We start from the raw sequence: 26,984 nt of genomic DNA on the forward strand, positions 1-26,984 counted from the left end.
TCAGCTTTCCGCAGGGATCGCTCCCTACGCGACTCCCTTGTCCATTCATCCCCCCCATCCCTCCCCACCAACCTCCCTCCAGGCACTTATCCCTGCAAACAGAAGAAGTGCTACACCTGCCCCCACACTTCTTCCCTCACCACCATCCTAGGCCCCAGACAGTCCTTTCAGGTGAGGCACCACTTCACCTGTGAGTCAACTGGGGTGATACACTGTATCCGGTGCTCCCGATGTGGCCATTTATACATTGGGGAGACCCGCCACAGACTGGGAGACAGTTTCGCCGGACACCAGCGCTCAGTCCTCCAGCAGTGGCGGGATCTCCCTGTGGCCACACACTTCAATTCCACAGACCACCCCCACTCCGATATGTCTGTCCATGGCCTCCTCTACCGTCAAGATGAGGCCACACGCAGATCGATGGAGCAATACCTTATCTCCCGCCTAGGTAGCCTCCTACCTGCCGGCATGAACATTCAACTCACAGACCTCCGTTGATACCCCTGCCCCCCCCCTTACCCCATCCCTATCTATAATTTTAGTCTGGTTCTCTTTCTCTCTCTTTTTTCCCCCTCACTATAATCTCCCCCAGCCCTACCTTGCTTTCTCTTTTATTTCCCATTTCTCCACTTTCCCCCTAGCCAATCACTTCCCAGCTCTCTACTTCATCCCTCCCCCCACTTCTTATCCCCCCTCGACCACCCCATGTTACTTCACTCCTGATGAAGGATTTCGGCCCAAAACATCATCACTACCTCCTCCCATAGATGCTGTCTGGCCTGCTGAGTTCTGCCAGCATTTTGTGTTTTTTACAGCACAGCAAGGATCTTTTGGCCCATGATTTTGTGCCAACTTCTTAACCTACTCCGCAATCAAATTAAACCCAGCCCACAATCCTCCATTTTTCTTACATCCATTAACCTATCCAAGAATCTCTAAAATGTTCCCATTGTATTAGTCTTTACCATCATACCTGGCAATACGTTCCAGATATTTACCACTCCGTGCAAGAAACCCACCTCCGAAATCTCCCTTAAACTTTGTTCCACACATCTTAAAAGAATGTCCTTTGGTATTAGCCATTGCTATCCTGGGGAAAAAGGTACTGTCTGTCTACTCTATCAAGACCTCTCACCTTGTAAATCTCCATCATGTCATCTCTCATCCTTCTTTGCTCCTCAGATCTTGCCCGAAACATCGACTATACTCTTTTCCATAAATGCTGCCTGGCCTGCTGAGTTCCTCCAGCATTTTGTGTTCCTTGGATTTCCAGCATCTGCAAATTTCTTTTGTCTGTGATTGAACTATACTTCAAGCGTAGTTTAACCAGTTTTATAGAGCTGCAATATTACCTTTGGCTCGGGAACTTATTCCCCTGGTTAATGAACATCAACACATCATATGCCTTCTTAACAAACCTATCAACTTGCACAGCAGCTTTAAGGGATCTCCGGACTTAGACCCCAAGATTTTCCTCCACATTGTCAAGAATCCTGCCATTAACCCTGTATTCTCCCTTCAAATTCACTTCATGCTTAACCACTTCTCAACCCAACTCTGAATCCTATCTAAGACCTGTTGGAAACTACGACAACCTTCTACACTATGCATAATTCCACCAAGCTTTGTTACTTGAGACAAGTGACAAAATGCTGGTCAGAAGACGTTTACCAGCGGGTGAGCGTTAGAAGAATTCACCAGAGTTTATCGGTAAGAAAACTAAAAGCATGGCAGTGGTTGGAAGGGTGAAGAACATTAGACAGGACTGTACCTCACATTTTTGGTCAATACACTTTTCCTTTTGAGGAATTCTTTCTCACGGAATCATTTTACTGCCTCTCCACCAAAACCATTCTACTCAACAATGACATTGTGTCTCCGAGCAGAGCATCCACCCTTTCCACTCCAAGCACACACAGCCTTCTGCATACTGTACATGATAATTGGAAAATAGGTTCATTTCTGCCACATATACTGAGCTACAGTAAAAATCTGTTTTGCATCCCTACAGATCATTTCACCATATCAGTGTACTAAGGTAGCACAAGGGAAAATAACAGAAAAAAAATGTTACACATACAGAGAAAGTGCAGTGTGGGCAGATGATAAGGTGCAAGGCCAAGATGTGGTAGATTGTGCAGTTAAGATGCCCTTTTATTGTACTACAAAACCATTCAATAGTCTTCTAACTCCATGATAGGAGACACTGTCCTTGAGTCTGGAGGGATGTGCTTTCTTCAGGCAGATGGGAGAGGGCAGAAGAGAGACTGTCTGGGCTGGGTGGGATCTTTGATTATGCTGGCTGCTTTACTGTGGCAGTGAGAAATGTAGAGTCTATAGTTTAAATAAAGCGCTGAAATGCATCCACAACACTGTAGTGATATTTGTAGGTTACTGTGTCAGGAACTTATGATCTTTGACTTCCTGATCTGCACAGCTGACAACACACGCATACCTCATCTGTGCTGAGCCCAAAGTCATTAGGCAACACCCGCCTGTACTTGAACCTGCAGGGCAAGTCGTCGATGATATCTTCATAATCCAGCTGGTAATACTCATCCAAGTACTGCTCAAAGGTCTTGTCCTCTGATAAAAGAAAATTTGGTTCTAAGTCAGCAGTATTTAGAGAGATAAAGTCTGAATGCCACATCAGCATGTTTACATTTGAAATGCACAAAGTGAACGTGCTCAACGACTCCAATTGAACTGACTGCTGATACTTACATACAAATCCAAAATAACCACCCTGCCTTTTATACTGTGTTTGTAACTCCCACTTGGAGCACTGTGTAGTTTTGGTCACCCTAATGCTTGGAACATAGCAGAAAAAGGGGCGATATTATAAAAACGTTTAAAAATATGAGAAGCATAGATAAGATGGAGGAAAACAGTTTCTTCCCCAGGGCAGGGGAGTCCAAAACTACAAGGCATAGGTTTAGGGTGAAATGGGAAGGATTTAAAAAGACCTGAAGGGCAACTTTTTTTTAAATGCAGAGGGTGGTAAAAGTATGGAACAAGCTGTCAGAGGAAGTGGTTGAGACAGGTGCAATGGTGTCATTTAAGAAGCACTTGGATAGGTACATAGAGGGGCAGGGCTTGGAGGGATATGGAAATTGGGACTAGACAGATGGGCACCATGGTTGGCATGGACTGGTTGGGACAAAGGGCCTGTGTTGTTCTCTGACTCCCACATTAGATATTTCTTTCCTCCCCTGTCTGCCCTTTGTTCTGGCTTCAATCTATCCTTCAAATGCGCTAAAACACATTCACCAATCCAGGAACAAAAACAGAACATGCACACCAATCACAGGACACTTAGGAAGGCAAAGACATGATGATACTGAAATAGGGAAATACATGCACAATTTCAAGAGTTATCACAATGAACAACCTGGCCTCCACTTTTTCACAAAGTAAAACTCTACTGATCTGGCATCCTCTGCACTTCCAGCAAGTTTTCCTGGACAATCTGCTACTTCCCCATTGATACACCAGGTTGGGAGGGCAGATGGGAAAAGACAAAGTGGTAAGTGTATGTGGGTGATGGGCAAGTGGAGGAGGGGAGAGTGGGAATAGTGACAGAGGATGGGAGGTGATAGGTGGATCCAGGTGAGGAGGAGTGAGTGATAGGCAGATGGAGGAGAAGGGGTGAATGAAAATAGTGACAGAAGCTGGGCGGAGAGAGGTGGAGTCAACAAAGTTGAGCAGATGCTGGGGTCTGATAGGAGTGGAAGGTGGAGCATGGAACCAAATAAGGGAGATGGGAGGGCAGATACGAACAGCAGGGATGAGGAGAGCCACTGGGGGAAGTGTGTGGTGAGGCAGGTAGAGGAGGGAAGAGAAACAGTGTGATGGGGGTCCTGGGGATATTAGAAGAGAGAGCAGGGGTGGCCTCAACACACAGCTCATCTCCCATTACTCTGCTACATTACTCACAAGAAAGACTTACTTGGATTAAAAGTTGGTTTCAACTTGCAAACTGCCTCCGCAAATTTAGATTTTCGCCTTTTCTTGCCCATGAGAAGAAAATCTTGTTTCTTTTTCTTCTTGGAGAGCACCTGTTGACTGGGGTCATAATCTGCATCCATCTGTTCCAGAAGTAACCAGTCAGTATTAGGGCTGCAGCACACAGCTAAGACAAAGGGTTAATGCACGAGGAGAATTTGATGCCTCTGGGCCACTACACGCTGCAATTTAGAAGAATTTGGAGGGGTATTCAGACGCCTGTGGAGGCCAAGTCATCTGGTATATTTAAAGTGGAGGCTGATTGATTCCCAATTAGTAAGGATGTCAAGGGTTACAGTGAGAATTCAGGAGAATGGGTTGAGAGGGATAATAAATCAGCCATGATAGAATGGTGGAGCAGACATGATGAGCTGAAAGACTTAATTCTGCTCCTATGTCTAATATTTGGTAGAGAGAAAGGAACTCTACTACATCCTCTCAATGACCTTCTATTTCCCTTCCCCAAAGGTACAGATTTATGGCCCACGTCTTTATAGGGAAGTGATGTTTAGTTGCTCATTTAATTTTTGAATGAAATCAGCAGTGGGGCATCAACATAAATGAAGTCAACAATAAACAATGCCTTCCCAGTCTAAGTGCTGCTGCTCTGTCTACCTACAATGCCATCCAAGGCTGGCACTCGTCCACCAACATCATCTCATTGTACTGATATTCCTGATGCCATAAGACAGTAAGACATAGGAGCAGATGCCATTTCATCATGGCTGATCCCGGATCCCACTCAACCCAATACACCTGCCTTCTCACCATATGCTTGTGGGTCTCATTGCCAGGGAGAGAAGTGAACACCAGAAAAGAGAAATCTGCCTCATATTGCTCATCCACCACATGCTGCCTCTCTGAGCAAGACCACAGACACAGAAATCCTAATTTCAGATTCTTACCTCGATAGCAAAATGTGCACATAGAAACATCAGTACTTTGGCAGGAACCACAAGTAATACGGGCAATGCCCAAGAAGGTTGAATGAAAAGGAAATTCAAATGAAGGAAAATCATTAATTCATTAACTTGGAATCTTGGCTTACAATGAATTCTGGATCTTCACAGTGTGGCTCATAATTCTCTTGCTGGCACTGCTCTTCTTCTTCTCCCTCCGCCCAGTCCGCCTCATTTCCTGTCCATGTGTCCCAATTCCACTCATCTAGTGCAACAACAAAAATGAAATTTAATTACACTCGGTTCCTTTTACATGACACAATCTTTGTTTTCATTGCTAAAGTCTCATGTTATGCATTTTTTAATTAATAAGGTTGGATAGTCACATCAGACTTGCGATACCCATGACGTTTACTCCGCTATGTGCTGAACTGAGACTGCGGCAGTGTCCTGCTAAGGGCTTAGTTTCTGAGGCTTCACTTTTGTTCTGAATGCTAACCCTAACCCCTTAATTGCAGGAATCATTCTTGTGAACCTCTGCACCCACTACAAAACTGCTCACAATGCTCCAAGTGCAGCCTGACCAATGCCTTAAAAAGCCTCAGCATTATATTCTTGCTTTATATTCAAGTCCTCTTGAAATGACTGCATCACTGCATTTGCCTTCCTTACCACAGATTCAACTTGCAAATTAACCTTTCTGGAATCTTGCACAAGGAATCTCAAGTTCCTTTGCATCTCTGATTTCCAAATTTTCTCCCCGTTTCAAAAGTTTTCTATGCCTTTATTCCTTCTACCAAAGTGCATGATTATACACTTACCTACACCATATTCTAATTGCCACTTATTTGCACATTCCCCTAACTTGTCAAGTCAAGTTTGGCATTTAACTATATACATGTATATAACCACATAGCGTATACAGCAACTAGACAATGTTTCTCCAAACCAGAGTGTAAAGCACAGTACTACACATAATACACAATAACTTATGAAGGAAAGGATATGAATCACTGCAGATGAATCACACATTGAGTTGAATTTGAATTGACTTTATTTCTTCCATCCTTCACATACACAAGGAGTAAAAATCTTTGTTATGTCTCCGTCCGAATGTGCAATTTATAATAAATAGAACAGTCAATGTAACAGAAATACACTCAAGTCAAAATGTGCTTATCAGTCCAATGGCCTGCAGTGATGCAGCCAGTCAGAATGCTCTTAATTGTGCCCCTGTAGGAAGTTCTTAGGATTTGGATGCCCTTCCTCATCCGTCTGAGGTGAAAGAGGCACTGTTGTGCCTTTTTCACCAGACAGCTGGTGTGTACAGACCAGGTGAGATCTTCGGTGATGTGGATGCCAAGGAACTTAAAGCTGTTTACCCTCTCAACCCCAGATCCATTGATCTCAATTGGGGTTAGCCCATCTCCATTCCTCCTGTAATCCACAACCTTTTTTTGTTTTTGCTACATTGAGGGAGAGGTTGCTTTCTTGACACCACTGTGTCAGAGAGATGACTTCTTCCCTGTAGGCCACCTCGTTATTGTTTGAGATAAGGCCAACAATGTTGTGTCATCAGCAAATTTAATTAGCAAATTAGCACTGTGGGTGGCAACATAGTCATGGGTATACAGGCAGTAAAGGAGGGGTCTTGGTACACAGCCCTGAGGGGCTCCTGTGTTGAGTCAGAGGGATGGAGGTGAGGGAACTCACTCTTACCACCTGCCGGCATTCTGCCATGAAGTCCAGGATCCAGCTGCACAAGGCAGGATCAAGACTGAGGTCTCTGAGCTTCCTGTCAAGCCCGGATGGAATTATGGTGTTGAATGCTGAACTGTAGTCCAGGAACAGCATTCTCACATAAGCACCCTTCTTCTCCAGATGTGCAAGGGCAGTATGTAGACCAGTGGCTACTGCTCATCTGTTGATCGGTTGTGTTGGTAGGCAAACTGTGGGGGGGTCGAGTTTGGGTGGTAGCATGCTGCAGATGTAATCCTTGACCAGCCTCTCAAAGCATTTGCTTATTATTGAAGTGAGTACAACAGAATACCAGTCATTCAGACATGTTACCTTGGTCTTTTTAGGTACAGGAATTTTTGAAGCAAGAGGGCACTCTATACTGGGAGAAGGAAAAATTAAGAATGTCTGTAAACACACCTGCCAGTTGTGCCACACACATCCTGAGTACAGGTTTCCCCCGCTATTCGAAGGTAGAGCGTTCCTATGAAATGGTTTGTAAGCCAGAATGTCGTAAAATGAAGAAGCAATTACCATTTATTTATATGGGAAAAATAAGTGAGCGTTCCCAGACCCAAAAAATAACCTACCAAACATGCCAAATAACACATAAAACCTAAAATAATAGTAATATATAGTAAAATCAGGAATGATCACAGCCTAAAATACACAGCCTATATAAATTAGGAACACTTATCTGCAATCATTGCAGCACTGTCCACCGTAGTGAAAATCTCATGCAAACACTCTCAGCAGCACTTGCGGCAGAAAGACTTGGCGCAAGTGCTCTTGGCGGAAGCACTCTTTCCAATAACCTTTAAGCCAAGAAGCTGACAAATCATACCAAATAACACATAAAAATACACAGCCTATATAAAGTAGAAATATTGTATGTACAGTGTAGTTTCACTTACTGGAATCGGGAAGACAGCGAGCATACTGATGATGGTGTGTTAGACTGAGTCGTCGGAGGTTGGGGTGGTGGGAGACTGGGGTGTCATCTCATCATCGTGTGTTTCCATCAGGGCAGGCAAGTCACCTTCTTCTATATCTGCCTGCCTCAATGTCAAAGGTCGAGGTTCGTCATCTGCTGTGACTGATGTGGAAGGCTTGAAAAACGACAGTAGGCTCGACTGCTTAGCCTTGCACATTTTTCTATCATATAGTTCTTTGTAAGCACTCAAACCATCCTGCAAATATGTCCTAAACCTACGTACCCTTTCAAAATTAAAGTCAGACTTTTCTGCAATCATTGCAGCGTTGTCAATCACAGCGAAAATCTCACGCAATTCTTCACGTTCAGTTCCTGGATGACTTCACTTTCGGGCTTTTTATCTACTGCGTTCGGTTTCAATTGTTATCCTTTCCTCTTCATCAGCTCTTCATCTGTCAGTTCTTGGTCATGGGATGCCAAAACCGCTTCAACATCATCCCACAATCCCAGCCTCCTTAGCCAAACTCACAATCGAAATGCTTAATTATGTCTAGTTTTACGCTAAGTGTAACACCCTTACGCACTCTTTTAGGCTTTTCCAATACCTTAGAACTCATCTTGCTAATGAATGCACAAAATAAATCGACATAAAGCACAGATCCTCACAGGCACGTGTTTAAGCAATGATGGCTAGAATGCAGTTCTGGGGGAGGAGCCTGGCTGCCTTTTTTCGTTAACAGTGAAAACATCTTGTTAGTGAAAACAGGTAACTAATGTAGGTCTTTCGTAACAGCGAGGTGTTGTAAAGTGAACGTTCGAAAAATGGGGGACACCCGTACCTGCCCTGGGATGCCGTGCGGTCCTACAGCCTTACTTCTGTCCACTTGTTGGAAACACCTGCCTACTCCAGCCTCAGAAATGACTAAGGTACAGGTCGCTTCGACGACTCTCCTTGGAGGCTCAGTGTTGGCAACATTGAGCCAAGCATAAAAAAGATTTGCACATCTGGGAGAGAGCCAACGATGTTGGCAGCACCACTGCGCCTAGCTTTGAAGTCTGCGATGGTGTGCAGACCTTGCCATAAGCTGCACGTGTTGTTGGTGGAGAGCTGTGTCTGGATCTTGTCCCTGTACTGTCATTTTGCTACCTTGATGACTTTACGTAGGTCATTGCTGCATTTCTTGAGCTCCTGTTGGTTACTGGCAATGTAAGCTTTGTCTTGTGCAGTAAAAGCTGTTCGCATGGAACGGTTTCTTGTGTGGATAGGCGCTGACCGATTTTCTCCAATCTACCTGCACATTCTAATTTCCCCATGACTATTGTAACATTGCCATTTTACATCCTTTTATTATCTCCCATTATAATTTGTACCCCACATCCTGGCTTCTACTCAGAGGCCTGTATCTAATTATCATCAGGGTCTTTTTACCCTGCAGTTTCTTAACTCTACCCACAAGAACTCTATATCTTCCGATACAGTGTGTATCCTTGGATGTTAAGCTCCCAACTATCTATCTATCTATCTATTTATTTATTTATTTATTGAGATGCAGTGCCGAACAGGCCCTTCAAGCTGCGCCACTGAGCAAACCTTAATTTAACCCTAACCCAGTCACGAAACAATTTACAATGACCAATTAACCTACTCACTGGTACATTTTGACTGTGGGAGGAAACCCAAGTTACCACAGGTGAATGTACAAACTCCTTACAGACAGTGGAGAGAATTGAACCTGGGTCACTGGTACTGTAAAGTGTTATGCTAGCCGCAATGCTATTGTGCTATGATCTTTCAGCCACACTGTCATACCTGCCAATCTAACTGTGCTACAAGAACATCTATTTTAGTCCATATACCACTAAGTGCATTCAAATATAACACCTTAAGCCCAGTATTCACTTCTCCACGATCACCACTGACTCTAATTTTTCCCCTTCTGCCTGTCCTTTCTCACAGTCTCATTACCAACTGCCAGATTCTCAGCCCTATCACTCCAGTTCCCACTCCCCTGCCAAATCAGTTTAAAGCCTCCCCAACAGCTTGAGCATACCTGCCTGCAAGGATATTGGTACCCTCAGATTCAGCGGTAACCTATTATTTATTTATTTATTTTTACGGGTCAGTGAAGGTTTCTGCCATCACCAACCTTTCAAAATATTCACTGCTGGATTTCTACTTCAAACATATGCAGTCCAGATATCAACTTCCCTGGAAGTCCAAAAGTCAAGGCCTGATGAATGGAGCCCCAAGTCTGCAAATCTCTGCAAGACTGCTGGAGAAGACAAAGGCCCATTACATTAGAGTATGTTGTCTATGTTAATTTTGCTCTCTGAATACTTCTGGGTGTATCCTATGTATCTTGGGCTGCTGTTCATGAAAATCACCATGGAATTTCCCTATCACACACCACAATTTTTAAATCTCCTATATTTGTTCAAAGAACTTCTAGTAGGACTGGAATAGCATGAAAGGCATTCAAAGATGCTGTTGAAACTTGGCAACTACAGGGCACCAAACTATGTGCAGCTGGTTGACAACATGCTTTAAGCATACTAAACCATGAAGTGCAACATGTCACTATAGATTAATTTTTTGCATTCCCATTTAAACTTCCCTGAAAATTATGGTGCTGTCAGTGATGAGCAAGGTGAAAGGTTTTACCAGAACATTACAGTCATGGAGAAATGGCATCACGGCAGCTAGAATCCATTGATGCTGGTTGATTATTGTTGGACACAAGAAGCCTCAGACACAGAGTACAATTGAAAATCATCAAGAAAATATTTTTAGCTTAGTTGAAATATTGCAAAGCATCAGCGTTATGCAATTAAACATTATATTCAATAGAAGTTAATTTCTTGTTTCTCCTAATTCCTACGTGATACAAGTACTGTAGTCTGAAATTATATTTGTGTTCAGCTTCAAGCAGTCTATCATAAGCAAAAAAAATTGTGAGAAAGTAATACTTTCAAAAAAATTTCTTGTCCAGTAAATCTGCAGCAGGCTGAAGTCCAAAGCCTGCTTACCCTGTGGTTAGAGGACTGTGTATGTGCGAGGATGATTGGATGGGAGGGAGGAATGGGGCTTGTTTTGCTGCTGTTACTTTGTCACATGCTGTGTTCTGTTGAACATGCTGGGCATGCTAAGATGGTGCCAGAATGCATGGTAACACGTGAGCTGTTCTTAACACATCCTAGGGTGTGTTGGCTGTTAACGTAAACAATGTATTTCACTGTACATTTTGAGGTACAGGTGTGCGCCGCTTAACGTCCATTTGTACAATGTCTGATCACATATACGTCCATAGTCCCAATCGAAGAACGTGACATAGCGGGCGTAACCAATCTCGTGTATCTTGTGTCTCTTTGAGTGTAGTAGTGTTATCTCTCTGTTTAATTTTCTTTTGAAAATATTACTGTAAAGTGCATCATGGCTTCCAAACGCAGCAAAACCACTCCTAGTGACAGCAGCAGCACGAGGCAAAGTATATAATATGGTGTTAAAACAATGTCCAAATCACATAACGTCCGATTTCACAGAACGTATCGTGGACATTAAGCAACTCATACCTGTACATAAATCCGAATCTGATTCCCTGCCAAGGGAAACAGTTCAGTCTTATCAGCTATATCCAGCTTTCAAATATTTTATACTCAAATAAATCTCTCCTCCACCTCCACACCAAAGAATATATATACTGAGAATCAAATTCTGTATATCCAACCTTTCCTCCCTTTTGGTAACTCCCTTGCAAAAATCCTTTCTAAAACAATGATACCTTTCATAATGTGTGACCTGAAATGTATGCTGCATTCTAAATGTGCCATAAGCAGCATTTTAAGGTACAGTCTGATATAGCTACACTGGATTTATAATGTTTCAGCTAATGCCTACCTACCGCCCTCGCTTCTGTCAGGGACCACGGATGCATGCAACATAGTCCTTGGATTCTAGCTACTTCTCTGTATCTTACCAATTATTCCCCTTCCATGCCTGATCTCTCCAAAAGCACTGCCTTGCATTTAACTAGATCAAAGAGTTACCACTCTTCAGCCCACACAACCATTCCTTTCACACCTTCCACACATTGTACGTGCTTGTACTTGACCTTTATCTTTTTATTTAAGTTTCCAAAGGAAAACACATTACCACCAAATTCCTCCTCATTCTCAAACTGTGGTTTCTGCGCATCTTCAACTCTGTAATAGTCATCATTGAAGAATTCCTGGGGGGGAGAATAAAGTAGTTTTCTGGTTACAAAAGCTGTTTCTCTCAGAAATGTAATTAATTCAGCTCCATGGAGCGAAGTTTTATTTTGCCTAATACAGACCTGCATGAGCTCGTCATGCTTGGCTGGGTCAAAGTCCGTCTCCAGGAGTTCCTCATTGAAACCAATGGTTTCATTTCCAGTTATCTCCTTTAACCGATTCAGCTTGTTAATTATTTCCATTCTCTTCAGGTTTTTCAGCTGCTTTATCTCCTCTTTCTTCTTTTCCTTCTCCTAAAGAGCCGTTTATAAACGTTAGATTGGAAGCTAGTGAGATCAGGAGTGCCCGCTAACTGAGCAGTACTGCATGGTGGCATTAGTTACCCTCAAAACAGTGACCAAGGAATTCATCAATTTAAAGGCAGAGAACAAGCTCAATGGCAGGATTCTTAGCAGTGAACATGGGGGTCATTAGAAGCAACTTGGATTCTTCAGCTGTGAAGGAAGTGACCTTAGTCAACATTCTAATCTGAATTCAAAGCAAAAGCCTGAAGCAAGCAGATGTGATAGTAAACACAAGAGATTCTGCAGATGCTGGAATTCCAAAGCAACCACACAAAAAGCTGGAGGAACTCAGCAGGTCTGGCAGCATCTATGGAAGGGTATAAACAGTCAACATTTTGAGCTGAGACCCTTTATCAGGATTGATCAGGCAGACCTGATTAAGCAATTAAGCAGAATGGATCTATATTCTTGAACTTAGAAGAATTAAGAGGCTATCAGAATCAGAATCAGGTTTATTATCACTGGCATGAGTGAAATTTGTTAACCTAGTCAGTGAAATGTAGAAAACAGTTACATAGCATGACAGGGTGGCTACATAGATGATATTCTTTTTGGCTGGGTGAGATTACAGAACTGGGGTTGCAATCCCAAAGGGGTTGGCTGTGCAGGACCACGTCAGAAAAACCTTCACTCAGAGTCTACATAATTCTCTAACTGAGAGCCGAGAGGTTTACTAGTTACGCATATTCAAAGGAATTAATAGTTTTTGGAAATCAAGAGACGTGTAGTCATTGCAGGAGACTGGTGCTGCGATAAAAGATTAGCCATAAACTGCGGAGCAATCACTGAGGGTCAGCTCCTGGTCCTGATGCTTTTGTTTCATGGAGCACGCTCAATGACATCTGTAGGTAACCCATAGCTTCCCTTTGCAGGCTTCCCCTAATGCATCAAAGCAAATGACTGATTTCATTCTATGTTTCCATGTACTTGTGATAAGTAACTATGAACAGGAGTCTAAACAAGTATTATTGTATTGGTATCATTCTATTTCAATGATCATGTAAAACACTTACCTTTTTCTTACGTTGCTTAACCTCTTCTCTTTTGCGTTTTCTTCTAATGTCCTTTGCTCTGACTGAAGTGGCAATGTTTCTTGGATATGATTTTGTCTTTAAAAGAGGAAGCAATCTAAGTTTTGGCAGTCCACAATACAAATTAACAGTTTATACAAGAGTTTTATCAAAAGCTCTGAGTATTTCAAGAACTGACACCAATCCTTTCACTGTAGCTTGCCATAGTTCTATGCTAGCAAGGATCAAAGCTGATAACATGTCTTTCCTCAAGCTCCTCAAGGAACAAGAATTGAAATAACACTTCAGTTTAAGAGTGAGAGATCTTGTTGGATAATGTATGTGTTGAAAGATAGCTTTAAATGATCAGCTCAAATCTGATATTACAGAGTCTATGTTTAAAACTGTGGCATCAGCATTTCCCATTTAATTCAAATACTTGGCTTTTGCCAAGTCACAGAGAAAGTGTGAATAATTGGACTGCTTCCTCACAGAATGACCAGCAGTACAATAAAACAAATGGCCTCCCCACGTGCTACACCACTGTCTGGTTTCAGGAAGTTCTGGAACCAGGTAACTGTGGGTTGGTTTCCAAAATCCATTGACATGCCTCGGAAGGCAGTGGAGGCCAATTCTCTGGATGCTTTCAAGAAGGAGCTAGATAGATATCTTATGGATAGGGGAATCAAGGGATATGGGGACAAGGCAGGAACCAGGTATTGATAGTAGATGATCAGCCATGATCTCAGAATGGCGGTGCAGGCTCGAACGGCCGAATGGTCTACTTCTGCACCTATTGTCTATTGACATTACTAAAGTATCCACCTCTTTTCCCCACTTTCAAAATCCCTTTCATCACTTATCCCACAGCAACAACAAAGCTTTCACTGTGTTATTACACTTCCCATATCTGCTGAGAGTCACGTGAAAAAAACAAACATGGAGTAGCCACATTGCGTTTTCTGTCCCACTGTCAGCTATTAGTTTCCCGAGGCACGGACACATACTGGGGTCTGGTATAGAGCTAGTCTGTGATATCACCCCCGGCAACAATTCCTTAAACTGCAAGCCCAAAGATTTGTACATTAACTGATTGCTTAGATGACTCAATTCCTTTCCAGCCTCTGACAATTATATTTTAGCATGAGCATGAGATAGCTCTGACAAGTGGAAAACCTACCAATTCTTCCCCTTCTCAATCTTTAGAGATTGCTGAGTTCTACTAGAGAACCCCTTCCACTAACTGTGACCAGGAGTTAGATCAGCAGAGGGAACATTGAACTGGCACTCAAAATACATTACAGAATCAGAGTCACATTTATTATCACTGACATATCTGATGAAACTTATTTTGTGGCAGTAGTACCATGCAATATGTAAAAACAATACTATAAGTTACAACAAGAAATATAAAAATAAATAAATGGTGCAAAAAGAGAGCAAAATACTGAGATAGTCTTCATGGACTGCTCCAAGGAGGGCAAGGAGCTGTTAGTAACTGGCACCAACAAAGAGAAGTGGAATATTACCCAGATAATAATACATCACTTACAAATTCTGCATCGGGTTCCTCAAATCTGAAGTTGTATTTCCGTTCAAAATCTTCCTGTTTCTTTAGAAATTCCTCACCTTCATCTGAGGAGTCATCCACTTCATCCTGAACAATTTCGTTGTAGGTTGGGATCCTTCAGAGGCAGTTGATGGGAAGGAAGTAACAGAAGGAAACAAAAAAAAGTGAGATGTTATGGGTGTAGAACACACGTGTAGTCAAGAACATAGATATTTTTATTTTAGAGATGCAGCATGGTAATAGGTCCTTCCAGCCCAACAACCCTGTACCATCCAATTACACCCATTAACTTACTAATCTGTATGCCTTTGGAACATAGGAGGAAACCCATACATTTATGGGAAGAATGTTCAAACTCCTTACAGCAGCGATGAAAATTGAACACGAAACATTGGCACTGTAATAGCATTACGCTAACTGCTACAAAACCTTGCTGCCCTATACACTGAACACCTTCCTGTTCCTCCCTCACCATCCAGGGGAATATTACTGCTGTTCAAAGAACACAATGGAGCCAGCAGATTGACACCACATGGATGTTGGTGGTGAGGGGACGAGAGAAGAGATTTGTGATATTGCAGTTTACACTTTGAGTCAATACTTGCTGATGCTAGGTTACTTAGATTGCTGTTCCATACTGAATGGGTGAAAATCTCTCACTGCCTGCTACTCATATCCCTGAGATGAAGCAAGTTTAGGCATCTACATTCCTGCTTTATATTGTTACTCAGACACCAAAGAAGAGTTGAGACTTTTTTTTAAAAGTGCAATTTATGGCAAATTCTTAATTCTCAAATCCACTACTTCCCATTGAGGAGGGGCCCAGACATCATCTGCTGCAGGTCTCAATTTGGTTTGGCATTCAATCTTCATGAGTAAAGGTCTAACCGAAACTGACATAAAGACTGACACACAGAGATCTGGAACACTGATTAGAGTAGACCCTGCTTCCAAATCCTATTATATCTTGTCAGCAATCAATCCCATGCATGGAACAGTACTGGATACCAACTGGGCTGACACAGTAATGTAATGGTGGGAAGAGGGGCAAAGGTGAGAGAAGGAAAGAAAGATTACAATGGGAGTTCTAGAGATTCAGTGCAGTGATGAAGAAATTCGCATCATGGACGCACAGGGAAGCCATGGCTGGAGCTGCAGAGAGATCTAGGACAGCTACAGGACAGGACAACGATATTCAATTCCCTGGTTTGCAACCACAAGGGAAATGAACAGGTCATAACTGCTCAAAAAGGATGCTAATCAACCTTCTTCCTTACATGGAGCAATCAGGCAACTGATTGTACAAGAGCCACTCCCAGTTCCAGACAGAAAATTGTTAGTTCCACTTTTAATAATAAGTTTCATAACTCCCGCCCTTTCTAACTTCTGTTTTATTGGTCAAAATTTAAAACTATGAATCTTTGCAATTGGGCAATCAGGCATAACAAAATGTTTTGTATTCTGGGCCCTCCCCTTGACCTAGGTTAAACAGAGCAGAAGGGAAAAAAGTATAATTTTGTAAGCTTTTTTTAATATAAAAAAATGAAAGACATGTCATAATCCCCACTTTTTCTCAATGTACATTTCATTGGAAGAGACATCTGATTTATTACCAGTACAAACAGGTTTGTATATGGTGCAATGTCACTGTAGTGCATATTGCTGCAACCTATCAGCTCACAGCTAAGCAGCTGCAGCAAACATCAGTTACTCTGCAATGCAACACTGTTACATGCTTCCACTGACCCAGATGGCTGACCTGTCAGTGCCCCAACCTTGACATCCAACAGTTCACCACAGGTATCCTTTTGAACTGCAGGTCTTGAAAAAAATCAAATACTGTACAGGAGACCACTCAGCTCAGTGAACCGGGTCTGTTATTCGACCTCAGTTGATCTGTATCGTAAGTCCATCAGCTGCTTATCCTGGGTTGATAAGAATCTATTAACCTTGATTTTTAATTTTCAAGCAACACACACAAAATGCTGGTGGGATACAGCAGGCCAGGCAGCATCTACAGATAGAAATACAGTCGACGTTTGGGGCCGAGATCCTTCGTCAGGACTAACTGAAAGAAGAGATAGTAAGAGATTTGAAAGTGGGAGGGGGAGAAGAAATGATAGAAGACAGGAGGGGGAAGGATGAAGCTAAGAGCTGGAAAGTTAATTGGCAAAAGAGATACAGAGCTGGAGAGGGAGAGGCTTAGGGAGAAAGAAAGGGGGAGGGGAGCACCAGAGGGAGATGGAGATCAGGCAAAGAGTGATTGTGAAAGGGACAGAGGGAGAAAAAAGAGAGAGAAAAGAAGAAAAAGGGGAATAAATAAATAAATAAGGGATGGGATAAGAAAGGAGGGGGGCATTAACGGAAGTTACAGAAATCAATGTTCATGCCATCAGGTTGGAGGCTACCTAGGTGTTGTTCCTCCAACCTGAGTGTGGCTTCATCTTGACAGTAGAGGAGGCCATGGATAGACATATCAGAATGGGAATGGGGCGTGGAATTAAAATGTGTGGCCACTGGGAGATCCTGTTTTCCCTGGCGGACAAAGCGTAGGCATTCAGCGAAACGGTCTCCCAGTCTGCGTCAGGTCTCACCAATATATAGAAGGCCGCACAGGAAGCACCGTATCCCTTTTGCCAATCAACCTTCTAGCTCTTAGCTTCATCTTCCCCCCTCCTGTCTTCTCCTACCATTTCGGATCTCCCCCTCTCCCTTTCAAATCTCTTACTACAGGCAGTCCCCGGGTTACGTACAAGTTCCGTTCCTGAGTCCGTCTTTAAGTCAGATTTGTACATAAGTCAGAACAAGTACATCCGGTATTATTTAGCGTCAGTTAGTCAAACGTTTGTCTTAATATATAGTATATATTTTACCTTTTTATGCATACAAAACACTTAAGAAACGTATGTATTCCAATAATTAAACCACTGTGTTGCTTAGTAATAAATGTAGCTTTCATCGGGGCAGGGCCTTTCACGTGCTCCATTATTCTCACTTTATCCGTTATCCTTTAAAATTGTTCCAATCGTTGACTGACTGTAGCCTAACGCTTTTCCAAAGACGTTTCACCTCTTTCCAAACACTATTATTTCCACTTTATTTTCAACTGTGAACAGAAACACTGCGGGCGGCGGGTCCCGAGCTTTCCCAGCTCCCGAGATCTGCTGGGTCTTAAGGACCACCGCACTGAGACACGCCAAATGGGACAAGTGGGGGCTGTGCTGGGTTTGGGTATTTGATCATCCACAATATTCCGAGTGGGAATTTAAACTGGAGGTGGCAGTGTTTTTTTTACAAGGTCGAGTTGCCAGCTCGACATCAACCCAGCATGGATGGTATGGGAGTCACTGGAACAAACTCGGAAACCTCCGTTCTCAAGCTGATCTCATTGTGCCACCAGCCGACCAGAACTGGGGGTGGGGGTGGGGTCAGGGTGAATCTTACTAAGAAAATTTAAGAAAAATACAAAGTTAAACACTCAACGCAGTGTCAACGGCAACGACTTAAAATGGCGGACAGCGTTGCAATCCAACTTAAAATGGCGGATAGCATCACGATCTGACTTAAAATGGCAGACAGCGTTCTCCTTCCTCAATTTGTAAGTACAAGCTGTCTGTAAGTCGGACGTTCATAACTCGGGGACTACCTGTATCTCTTCTTTCAGTTAGTCCTGACGAAGGGTTTTGGCCTGAAACATCGACTGTCCTTCTTCCTATAGATGCTGCTTGGCCTGCTGCGTTCCACCAGCATTTTATGTGTGTTGCTTGAATTTCCAGCATCTGTAGATTTCCTCGTGTTTGTGTTTTTAATTTTTCAACTTGGGTTAGATCTCACTTAGAATATTATCTGCAGTTTTGGTCACCCAATCACAGGGAGGGTGTTGAGTATTTGGAAAAAGGTACAGAAGAGGTTCACGAGGACGCTGCCTGAATTAGAGGATATGACCCACGAGGAGATGTCAGACAAACTTGGATTATTTCCTCCAAGTGTCTGAGGCTGAGAGACCTGATAGAAATTCACAAAATTATAGAGACATAGATGAGGTAGACAGTCAGAGTCTCTTTCCCAAGATAGAAATGTTTAATACTATGAAATATCTACTCAAGTTAAGTGGGCTGAAGTTTAAAGGAAATGTGTAGGGCAAATTTTTTCTTTAAAAAAAGTGCTAAGAGCTTAGAATGGGCTACAAGATGGTGGAAGCAGATACAACAGTGGTGCTTAAGAGGCTTTTAGACAGGCATATGAATATATAGGGAATGGGGAGCTATGGATCATGTGTAGGCAGAAGAGATTTAATTCAATTTGGCATTGTTTTCAACAGAAAAGCCTGGGTTCCTGAGCTGTTCTATATTCTGTACTCTGAAACTGTCAGTAGTTTGTTATACCAAGCCCAAAACAGATAATCTTCCAACAATTTCTGGTTGCATCAGCTATTGACAATGTCAACTTTTAAAAACAATGTTTTAATAGATAAGTCCCACTGTATTATTTGGAAGAAGGGCAGAAGATAACTTCTCAATAAGCAGATTAATTATTTATTTTCCAACCAACATCACTGATGACTGATCCAGTAATGTGTCTCAGTTCTGGGAATTTATTGTAAACAAATTGACTGCCATATCCTACAATATAATTGTAACTACTCCAATAAAACATTTAATTGGCTGTAAAGCACTTAAGGTGTATCAAGTTCAAGAAATGCACTATGACTTTTTGTTTGGCTGCACAACATAAGACCATAAGACATAGGAGCAGCATTAGTCTGTTCCATCATTCAGTCATGGCTGATCCTTTTTTTCCTCCCTTCTCAGCCCCACTCTCCAGCCTCTCCCCCCCCCCCCCCCCCGTAATCTTTGATGCTGTGTCTAATCAAGAACCTTTCAATCTCTGCCTTAAATACACCCAACAACCTGGCATCCGCAGCTCCCTGTGGTTACAAATTCAACAAATTCACCACCTTCTCGCTAAATTTCTTTGGATCTCTGTTTTAAATGGACGCCCCTCTATCCTGAGGCTGTGCTCTATTGTCCTAGACTCCCCCACCATGAGAAACATCCTTTCCACATCTACTCTTGGCTAAGCCTTCCAACATTCAAAAGGTTCCAATGAGATTCCCCCCTCATCCTTCTAAATTCCAGCAAGTGCAGACCCAGAGCCATCAAACATTCCTCATAGGATAACCCTTTCATTCCCTGTTTTTTGTATTCTAGAACTCTTGAAATGAATGCTAACATTGCATTTGCCTTCCTCACAACCAACTCAACCTGCAAGTTAACTCTCAAGTCCCTTTGCATCTCAAATGTTTGGATTTTCTCCCCATTTAGAAACAGTCTGCAGATTTATTTCTTCTATCAAAAAGTATATGATCTTGCATTTTCCAACATCTTTTTTCATTTGCCACTTTCTGGCCCATTTTCCTAATCTCTCCAAGTCCTTCTGCAGCCTACCTGTTTCCTCAACACTATCTGCCCATTGACCAATCTTCATATTATCTGCAATCGTGACAATAAAGCCATCTATTCCATCATCTTAATCGCTGATATACACCAGAAAAAGATGCGGTCCCAACACCAACACCTGTGGAACACTACTAGTCACTGGCAGCCAACCAGAAAAGGATCCTTTTATTCCTTCTTGTGGACTCCTACCAATCAGCCAATGCTCTGATCATGCCTGTAACCTTGCTGTAATACCACAGGCTCATAATTTGGTAAACAGCCTCACGTGTGATGCCTTGTCAAAGGCCTTCTGGAAGTCCAAATGTACAATATCCACTGCATCCCCTTTATCTGTCCAACTTGTAATCTCCTCAAAGAATTTTAACAAGTTTGTCAGGCAAGATTTTCCCTTAAGGAAACCACGTTGACATTGTCCTATCTTGTCCTATGTCACCAAGTACTCCATAACCTTATCCTTAACAATTGACTTCCCAACCACTGAGGTCAGGCTAACTGGTCTGTAATTTCCTTTTAGCTGTCTTCCTCCTTTCTTAAAGAGTGGGGTGGCATTTGTAATTTTCCAGTCCTCTGGTACCATGCCGGAGTCCAATGATTTTGAAAGATTACTAATGCTCCACAATCTTTACCACTTCCTCTTTCAGAACACTAGGGTGTAGTTCATTTAGTTCAGATGACCTGTATACCCTTAGGTTTTAGAACTTTGAGCACCTTCTCCCTTGTAGTAGTAACTGCACTTACTTTCTTCCCTCATACCCTTCAACATCTGGCACACTGCTAGTGTCTTCCACAGTGAAGATACTCAGTTAGGGAGTGACACACAACAAAAAGCAACATTCTGTAGCGGTGTGCTATGCACAGCGCTGAAATTACGACACGGAGTCAGTAAACTGCAACCACGGAATAAGTTTATTTCAAAAACACAGTCTTGCTTTAAAGCCTGTCTCCCCCCACTCGATACTTCGAGAGGCACGTAACTGAAACTCCTTGAGGCTATGTATCTTTGTCTCTGGCTCTGGCTAATTGTCAGCCGGTTCGAGTGTGCTAGTAATTGGGTCGCCACATAACCCCCCCCCAGAACCGGCGGTACACCCCCCAATGTCCACAGTCTGGGCCGGGCCCTGTTTGGGAGGTCGGCCTCTGCGCCACGGTGCCGGAAACTCGACCGGTTGCGCCAAGTCCACGTGGGCCGGTTTGAGTCGGTCCACCGTGAAAACCTCCTCTCTCCCCCCAACGTCCAGCACGAACGTGGACCCGTCGTTTCTGATCACCGTAAACGGCCCCTCGTAGGGCCGTTGCAGCGGTGGCCGATGCCCGCCCCGGCGTACAAACACAAACTTACAGTTCTGCAGATCTTTGGGTACGCAGGTCGGGTGCTGCCCATGCTGCGAAGTGGGCATGGGGGCCAGGGCACCGAGTCTCTCGCGTAGTCTGCCCAGGACCGCTGCCGGTTCTTCCTCTCGCCCCCTTGGGGCTGGTATGAACTCCCCAGGAACGACCAGGGGCGCGCCGTACACCAACTCGGCCGACGAAGCATGCAGATCGTCTTTGGGCGCCGTGCGGACGCTGAGCAGGACCCAGGGAAGCTCGTCCGCCCAGTTAGCTCCTTGCAGGCGGGCCATGAGAGCCGACTTCAGGTGGCGGTGGAAACGCTCCACCAGTCCGTTCGACTGTGGGTGGTAGGCAGTGGTGTGGTGCAGCTGAGTCCCCAACAGGTTGGCCATCGCTGACCAGAGGCTGGAGGTGAACTGGGCGCCTCTGTCGGAGGTAATGTGGGCCGGGACACCAAAGCGGGACACCCAGGTGGCGATCAGCGCCCGGGCGCAAGATTCGGAGGTGGTGTCGGTGAGCGGGACCGCCTCTGGCCATCTTGTGAACCTGTCCACGATAGTCAGGAGGTGCCGCGCCCCGCGTGACACTGGCAGGGGGCCCACGATATCCACATGAATGTGGTCGAAACGCCGGTGGGGTGGGGTGGAACTGCTGCGGCGGGGCCTTGGTGTGTCGCTGCACCTTGGCCGTCTGGCAGTGCAGGCACGTTCTGGCCCAGTCACGGACCTGCTTGCGGAGTCCGTGCCAAACGAACCTGCTGGAGACCATCCAGACGGTAGTGCGGATGGAGGGGTGGGCCAAGTTATGAATGGAGTCGAACACACGTCGTCGCCAAGGTGCCGGGACGACGGGACGGGGCTGGCCGGTGGCGACGTCACAGAGTAGGGTCCTCTCACCTGGGCCTACGGGGAGGTCCTGGAGCTGCAAACCGGAGACTGCGGTTCTGTAACACGGGATCTCCTCATCTGCCAACTGTGCCTCAGCCAGTGCCTCAAAGTCTACCCCTTGGGAAAGGGCGTGAATGTTAGGGCGAGAGAGCGCATCCGCCACGACATTGTCCTTACCCGAGACGTGCCGGACGTCCGTCGTGTATTCAGAGATGTAGGACAGATGGCGCTGCTGGCGGGACGACCAGGGATCGGACACCTTTGTGAATGTAAAGGTAAGCGGTTTGTGGTCCGTGAACGCGGTGAAGGGCCTACCTTCTAAGAAGTACCTGAAATGCCGGATTGCCAGGTATAGCGCCAACAGCTCCCGGTCGAAAGCACTGTACTTGAGCTCGGGTGGCCGCAGGTGTTTGCTGAAAAACGCCAGGGGTTGCCAGCGGCCCGCGATGAGCTGCTCCAGTACCCCACCGACTGCCGTGTTAGAGGCGTCCACCGTGAGGGCGGTAGGGACGTCCATTCTGGGGTGCACTAGCATCGTGGCATTCGCCAAGGCATCCTTCGTTTGAATGAAAGCGGCGGCGGACACCTCGTCCCAGGTAATGACCTTGCCCGGACCGGACAGCAAGGCGAACAGGGGGCGCATGATCCGGGCAGCTGAAGGGAGGAAGCGGTGGTAGAAATTGACCATACCTACGAATTCCTGGAGGCCTTTGACCGTGGTGGGTCGGGGGAAATGACGGACCGCATCTACCTTAGCGGGCAGAGGGGTTGCCCCGTCTGGGGTAATCCTGTGGCCCAGGAAGTCAATGGTGTCGAGCCCGAACTGGCATTTGGCCAGGTTGATCGTTAGACCGTAGTCACTCAGCCGGGCAAAGAGCTGTCGGAGGTGGGACAGATGCTCCTGACAACTGCTGCTGGCTATGAGGATGTCGTCCAAATAGATGAATGCGAAGTCCAGGTCGCGTCCCACCGCGTCCATCAACCGCTGGAACGTCTGTGCGGCATTCTTCAGGCTGAACGGCATGCGGAGGAACTCGAAAAGGCCGAACGGGGTGATGAGAGCCGTTTTGGGGATGTCGTCCGGATGCATCGGGATTTGATGGTATCCGCGGATTAGGTCTACCTTGGAGAAGATCTGCGCGCCGTGCAGGTTGGCTGCAAAGTCCTGAATGTGCGGCACAGGGTAGCGGTCCGGTGTTGTAGCCTCATTCAGCCTGCGGTAGTCGCCGCACGGTCTCCAGCCCCCTGTCGCCTTGGGCACCATGTGCAGGGGGGAGGCCCATGGGCTGTCGGACCGCCGAATTATCCCCAATTCCTCCATCCGCGTGAACTCCTCCTTCGCCAGTCGGAGCTTGTCCGGGGGAAGCCGCCGAGCGCGGGCATGGAGGGGTGGTCCCTGGGTCAGGATGTGGTGCTGTACACCGTGTCGGGGCATGGCTGCCGTGAACTGTGGTGCCAGAACCGATGGGAAATCCGCCAGGACCCTGGTGAAGTCGTTGCCGGACAGCGTGATGGAGCCGAAGTGAGGGGCTGGCAACTGGGCTGCACCCAGGGGGAATGTCTGAAAGGTCTCGGCGTGAACCAGTCTCTTCCTGGGCAGGTCGACCAGTAGGCTGTGAGCCCGCAAGAAATCCGCACCCAGAAGCGGTTGGGCTACGGCGGCCAGTGTGAAGTCCCACGTAAACTTGCTGGAGTCGAGCCGTAGCTGCACCGGACGGGTGCCATAAGTCCTTATGGTGCTGCCGTTCACGGCCCGTAGGGGGGGACCCGGCGCCCTGCTGCGGGTGTCGTAACTCGTCGGAGGTATGACGCTGATCTCGGCACCGGTGTCGACCAAAAACTGGCGTCCCGACTGTTTGTCCCAGACATACAGGAGGCTATCCCGATGGCCAGCCGTCGTAGCCATCAGCGACGGCTGGCCCTGGCGTTTCCCGTGGAACTGGCAGGGCGGGCGACAATGGCGGGCATCTGCGCCCCACCGCTGGTGGTAGAAACACCAGTGTTCGTTGGGCTCCACACCCCGGCCTCTGGGTTTAGCGGGCTCTGCAGCCGGGCCTGGACTGGTTTGCCGCTGGGAGCGTGGCCGGGTGATCTGTGCGATGGGCGCCCCACTCACCTTCTTGGCGTTCCACAGCGCGTCCGCCCGGGCTGCCACCTTCCGGGGGTCGCTGAAATCCGCGTCGGACAGCGGCAGGCGTATGTCCTTGGGCAGCTGCTGCAGGAAAGCCTGCTCAAACATGAGGCAGGGTGTGTGTCCGTCGGCCAGAGACAACATCTCATTCATTAAAGCCGATGGAGGTCTGTCTCCCAAACCATCCAGGTGCAGTAAACGGGCAGCTCGCTCGCGGCGGGAGAGCCCGAAAGTCCTTATGAGCAGGGCTTTGAATTCCGTGTACTTGCCGTCCGCCGGGGGAGACTGTATGAACTCTGCGACCTGGGCCGCTGTGTCCTGGTCGAGGGAGCTCACCACGTAGTAGTAACGGGTGTCCTCTGAGGTTATTTGCCGAACATGGAATTGGGCTTCTGCTTGCTGAAACCACAGGTGAGGTCGTAGCGTCCAGAAGCTTGGCAGCTTCAAGGAAACCGCGTTAACAAACGCAGCATCTGCCATCTCCGGTCCAAAAAAACGGTTGGACCGTCGGGGTCACCAATGTAGCGGTGTGCTACGCGCAGCGCTGAAATTATGACACGGAGTCGGTAAACTGCAACCACGGAATAAGTTTATTTCAAAAACACAGTCTTGCTTTAAAGCCTGTCTCCCCCCACTCGATACTTCGGGAGGCACGTAACTGAAACTCCTTGAGGCTATGTATCTTTGTCTCTGGCTCTGGCTAATTGTCAGCCGGTTCGAGTGTGCTAGTAATTGGGTCGCCACAATTCAACAATTCCTTGGCCCCTGTTATTATTACTCCAGCCTCATTTTCTAGCAGTCCTATATCCACTCTCATCTCTCTTATTTTTTTTTACATACTTGAAGAAGCTTTTACTATCCACATTATACTATTTGCTAGCTTGCTTTCATATTTCATCTTTTCCCTCCAAATGATTCTTTAAGTTGCTCTCTGTATGTTGTTAAACACTTCCCAGTCCTCTAACTTCAAAATAATTTTTACATTAGTTTTGACTTCCCTTGTCAGCCATGGTTGTACTATTTTGCCATTTGAGTATTTCTTCATTTTCAGAATACATCTATCCTGCACCTTCACTTTTCCAGGAAACTCACGCGATTGCTGCTCTGCAGTCTTCCTTGCCAGCATCTCCTTCCAATTTACTTTGGCTAATTCTCTTTCATACTCCACTGAAATACTGTTATATCAGACTTTCCATTCTCTCTATCAAATTTCAAGTTGAACTCAATCATATTGTGATCACTGTCTCCTAAGGGTACTTTTACCTTAAGCTCCTTAATCACCTCCGATTCATTACATTACACACAATCCAGTACAGCTGATCCCCTAGGAGGCTCAACAACAAACTGCTCTAAAAAGCCATCTCATAGGCATTCAACAAACTCACTCTCTTGAGATCCATTACCAACCTGATTTTCCCCAATCAACTGCATGTTAAAATCTCCCATCACTATCATAACATTGCCATTTTGACACATTTTTCTACTTTCTTTTGTAATCTGTGGTCCACATCCCAGCTACTGCTGGGAGGCTTGTATATAACTGCCATTAAGGTCCTTTTACCCTTGCAATTTCTTAACCCACATGGATTCTACATCTCCCAATCCTATGTCACAGCTTTCTACTTATTTGATGCCATTCTTTACCAACAGAGCCTGACACCCCCTTTGCCTACCTGCCTATCCTACTGATACAACATGTAACCTTGGACATTCAGCTCCCAAAAAATAACTATCCCTCAACCACGATTCAGTGATGGCCACAACATCATACCTGACTATCTTAATAGTGCAAAAAGATCATCTATCTTGAGATGTGCTTTGAGATATAACACTTTGAGTACTGTATTTGCTACTTTTTTGATTCTGCATCCCTAATGCACTGATACTTACCCAGATTTTGTCCTATCACCTGCCTGCCCTTCCCGACAGTCTGACTGGATGCTATCTTGGCTTTTTCACTATCCTTCCTACCCTGAGTCCCTTCACTCCGTTTCCCACCTCCCTGTCAAATTAGTTTAAACCCTCCTCAACAGCTCTGATAAACCTGCCCACGAGAATATTGGTCCCCTTCAGGTTCAGGTGCATCCTGTCACTATTGTACAGGTCATACCTCCCTCAGAAGAGATCCCAATAATCCAAGAACATGCAGCACTACTCACTGCACCAACTTCTCAGCCACACATTAATCTGCCAAATCATCCTGTTCTAACCTCACTAGTGTGTGACACAGGCAGCAATCCAGCAATTACTACCCTGCAGTTCCAGCTTCTCAGTTTTCTGCTTAGACCTCTAAATTCTCACTTCAGGACCCCTTTGCTTTTCCTTTTTATGTTATTGGTACCAATATGTACCGAGACATATGGCTGCTCTTCCTCCAAAATACTGTTTTGGCTCAAGGTGGCTCAACGGCTCTAGCTAGCCGTTCCCCACCCCCCATCTATTGCCTTTGTAACGGCACTTAAACACTTCA

The 26,984-nt window shown here is 45.3% G+C and overlaps 1 protein-coding gene across 2 annotated transcripts in view; it reads right to left on the reverse strand.

The window, feature by feature from the left end:
- kri1 (KRI1 homolog) overlaps positions 1 to 26,984 on the reverse strand; it is a 67,543-nt gene that overhangs the window by 3,930 nt on the left and 36,629 nt on the right. For both annotated transcript variants that reach the window (XM_073068949.1, XM_073068951.1), the window contains exons 10-16: positions 14,691 to 14,823; positions 13,142 to 13,237; positions 11,907 to 12,077; positions 11,726 to 11,801; positions 5,054 to 5,169; positions 3,950 to 4,088; positions 2,456 to 2,586 (exon numbers count right to left, since the gene is read on the reverse strand). In XM_073068949.1, coding sequence (XP_072925050.1) covers positions 2,456 to 2,586; positions 3,950 to 4,088; positions 5,054 to 5,169; positions 11,726 to 11,801; positions 11,907 to 12,077; positions 13,142 to 13,237; positions 14,691 to 14,823 — 862 coding nt within the window. The remainder of the gene's footprint in view (positions 1 to 2,455; positions 2,587 to 3,949; positions 4,089 to 5,053; positions 5,170 to 11,725; positions 11,802 to 11,906; positions 12,078 to 13,141; positions 13,238 to 14,690; positions 14,824 to 26,984) is intronic.

This window comes from Hemitrygon akajei, chromosome 16 (assembly GCF_048418815.1).
Source record: "Hemitrygon akajei chromosome 16, sHemAka1.3, whole genome shotgun sequence".
In the NCBI taxonomy this organism is placed as follows: Eukaryota; Metazoa; Chordata; class Chondrichthyes; order Myliobatiformes; family Dasyatidae; genus Hemitrygon; species Hemitrygon akajei.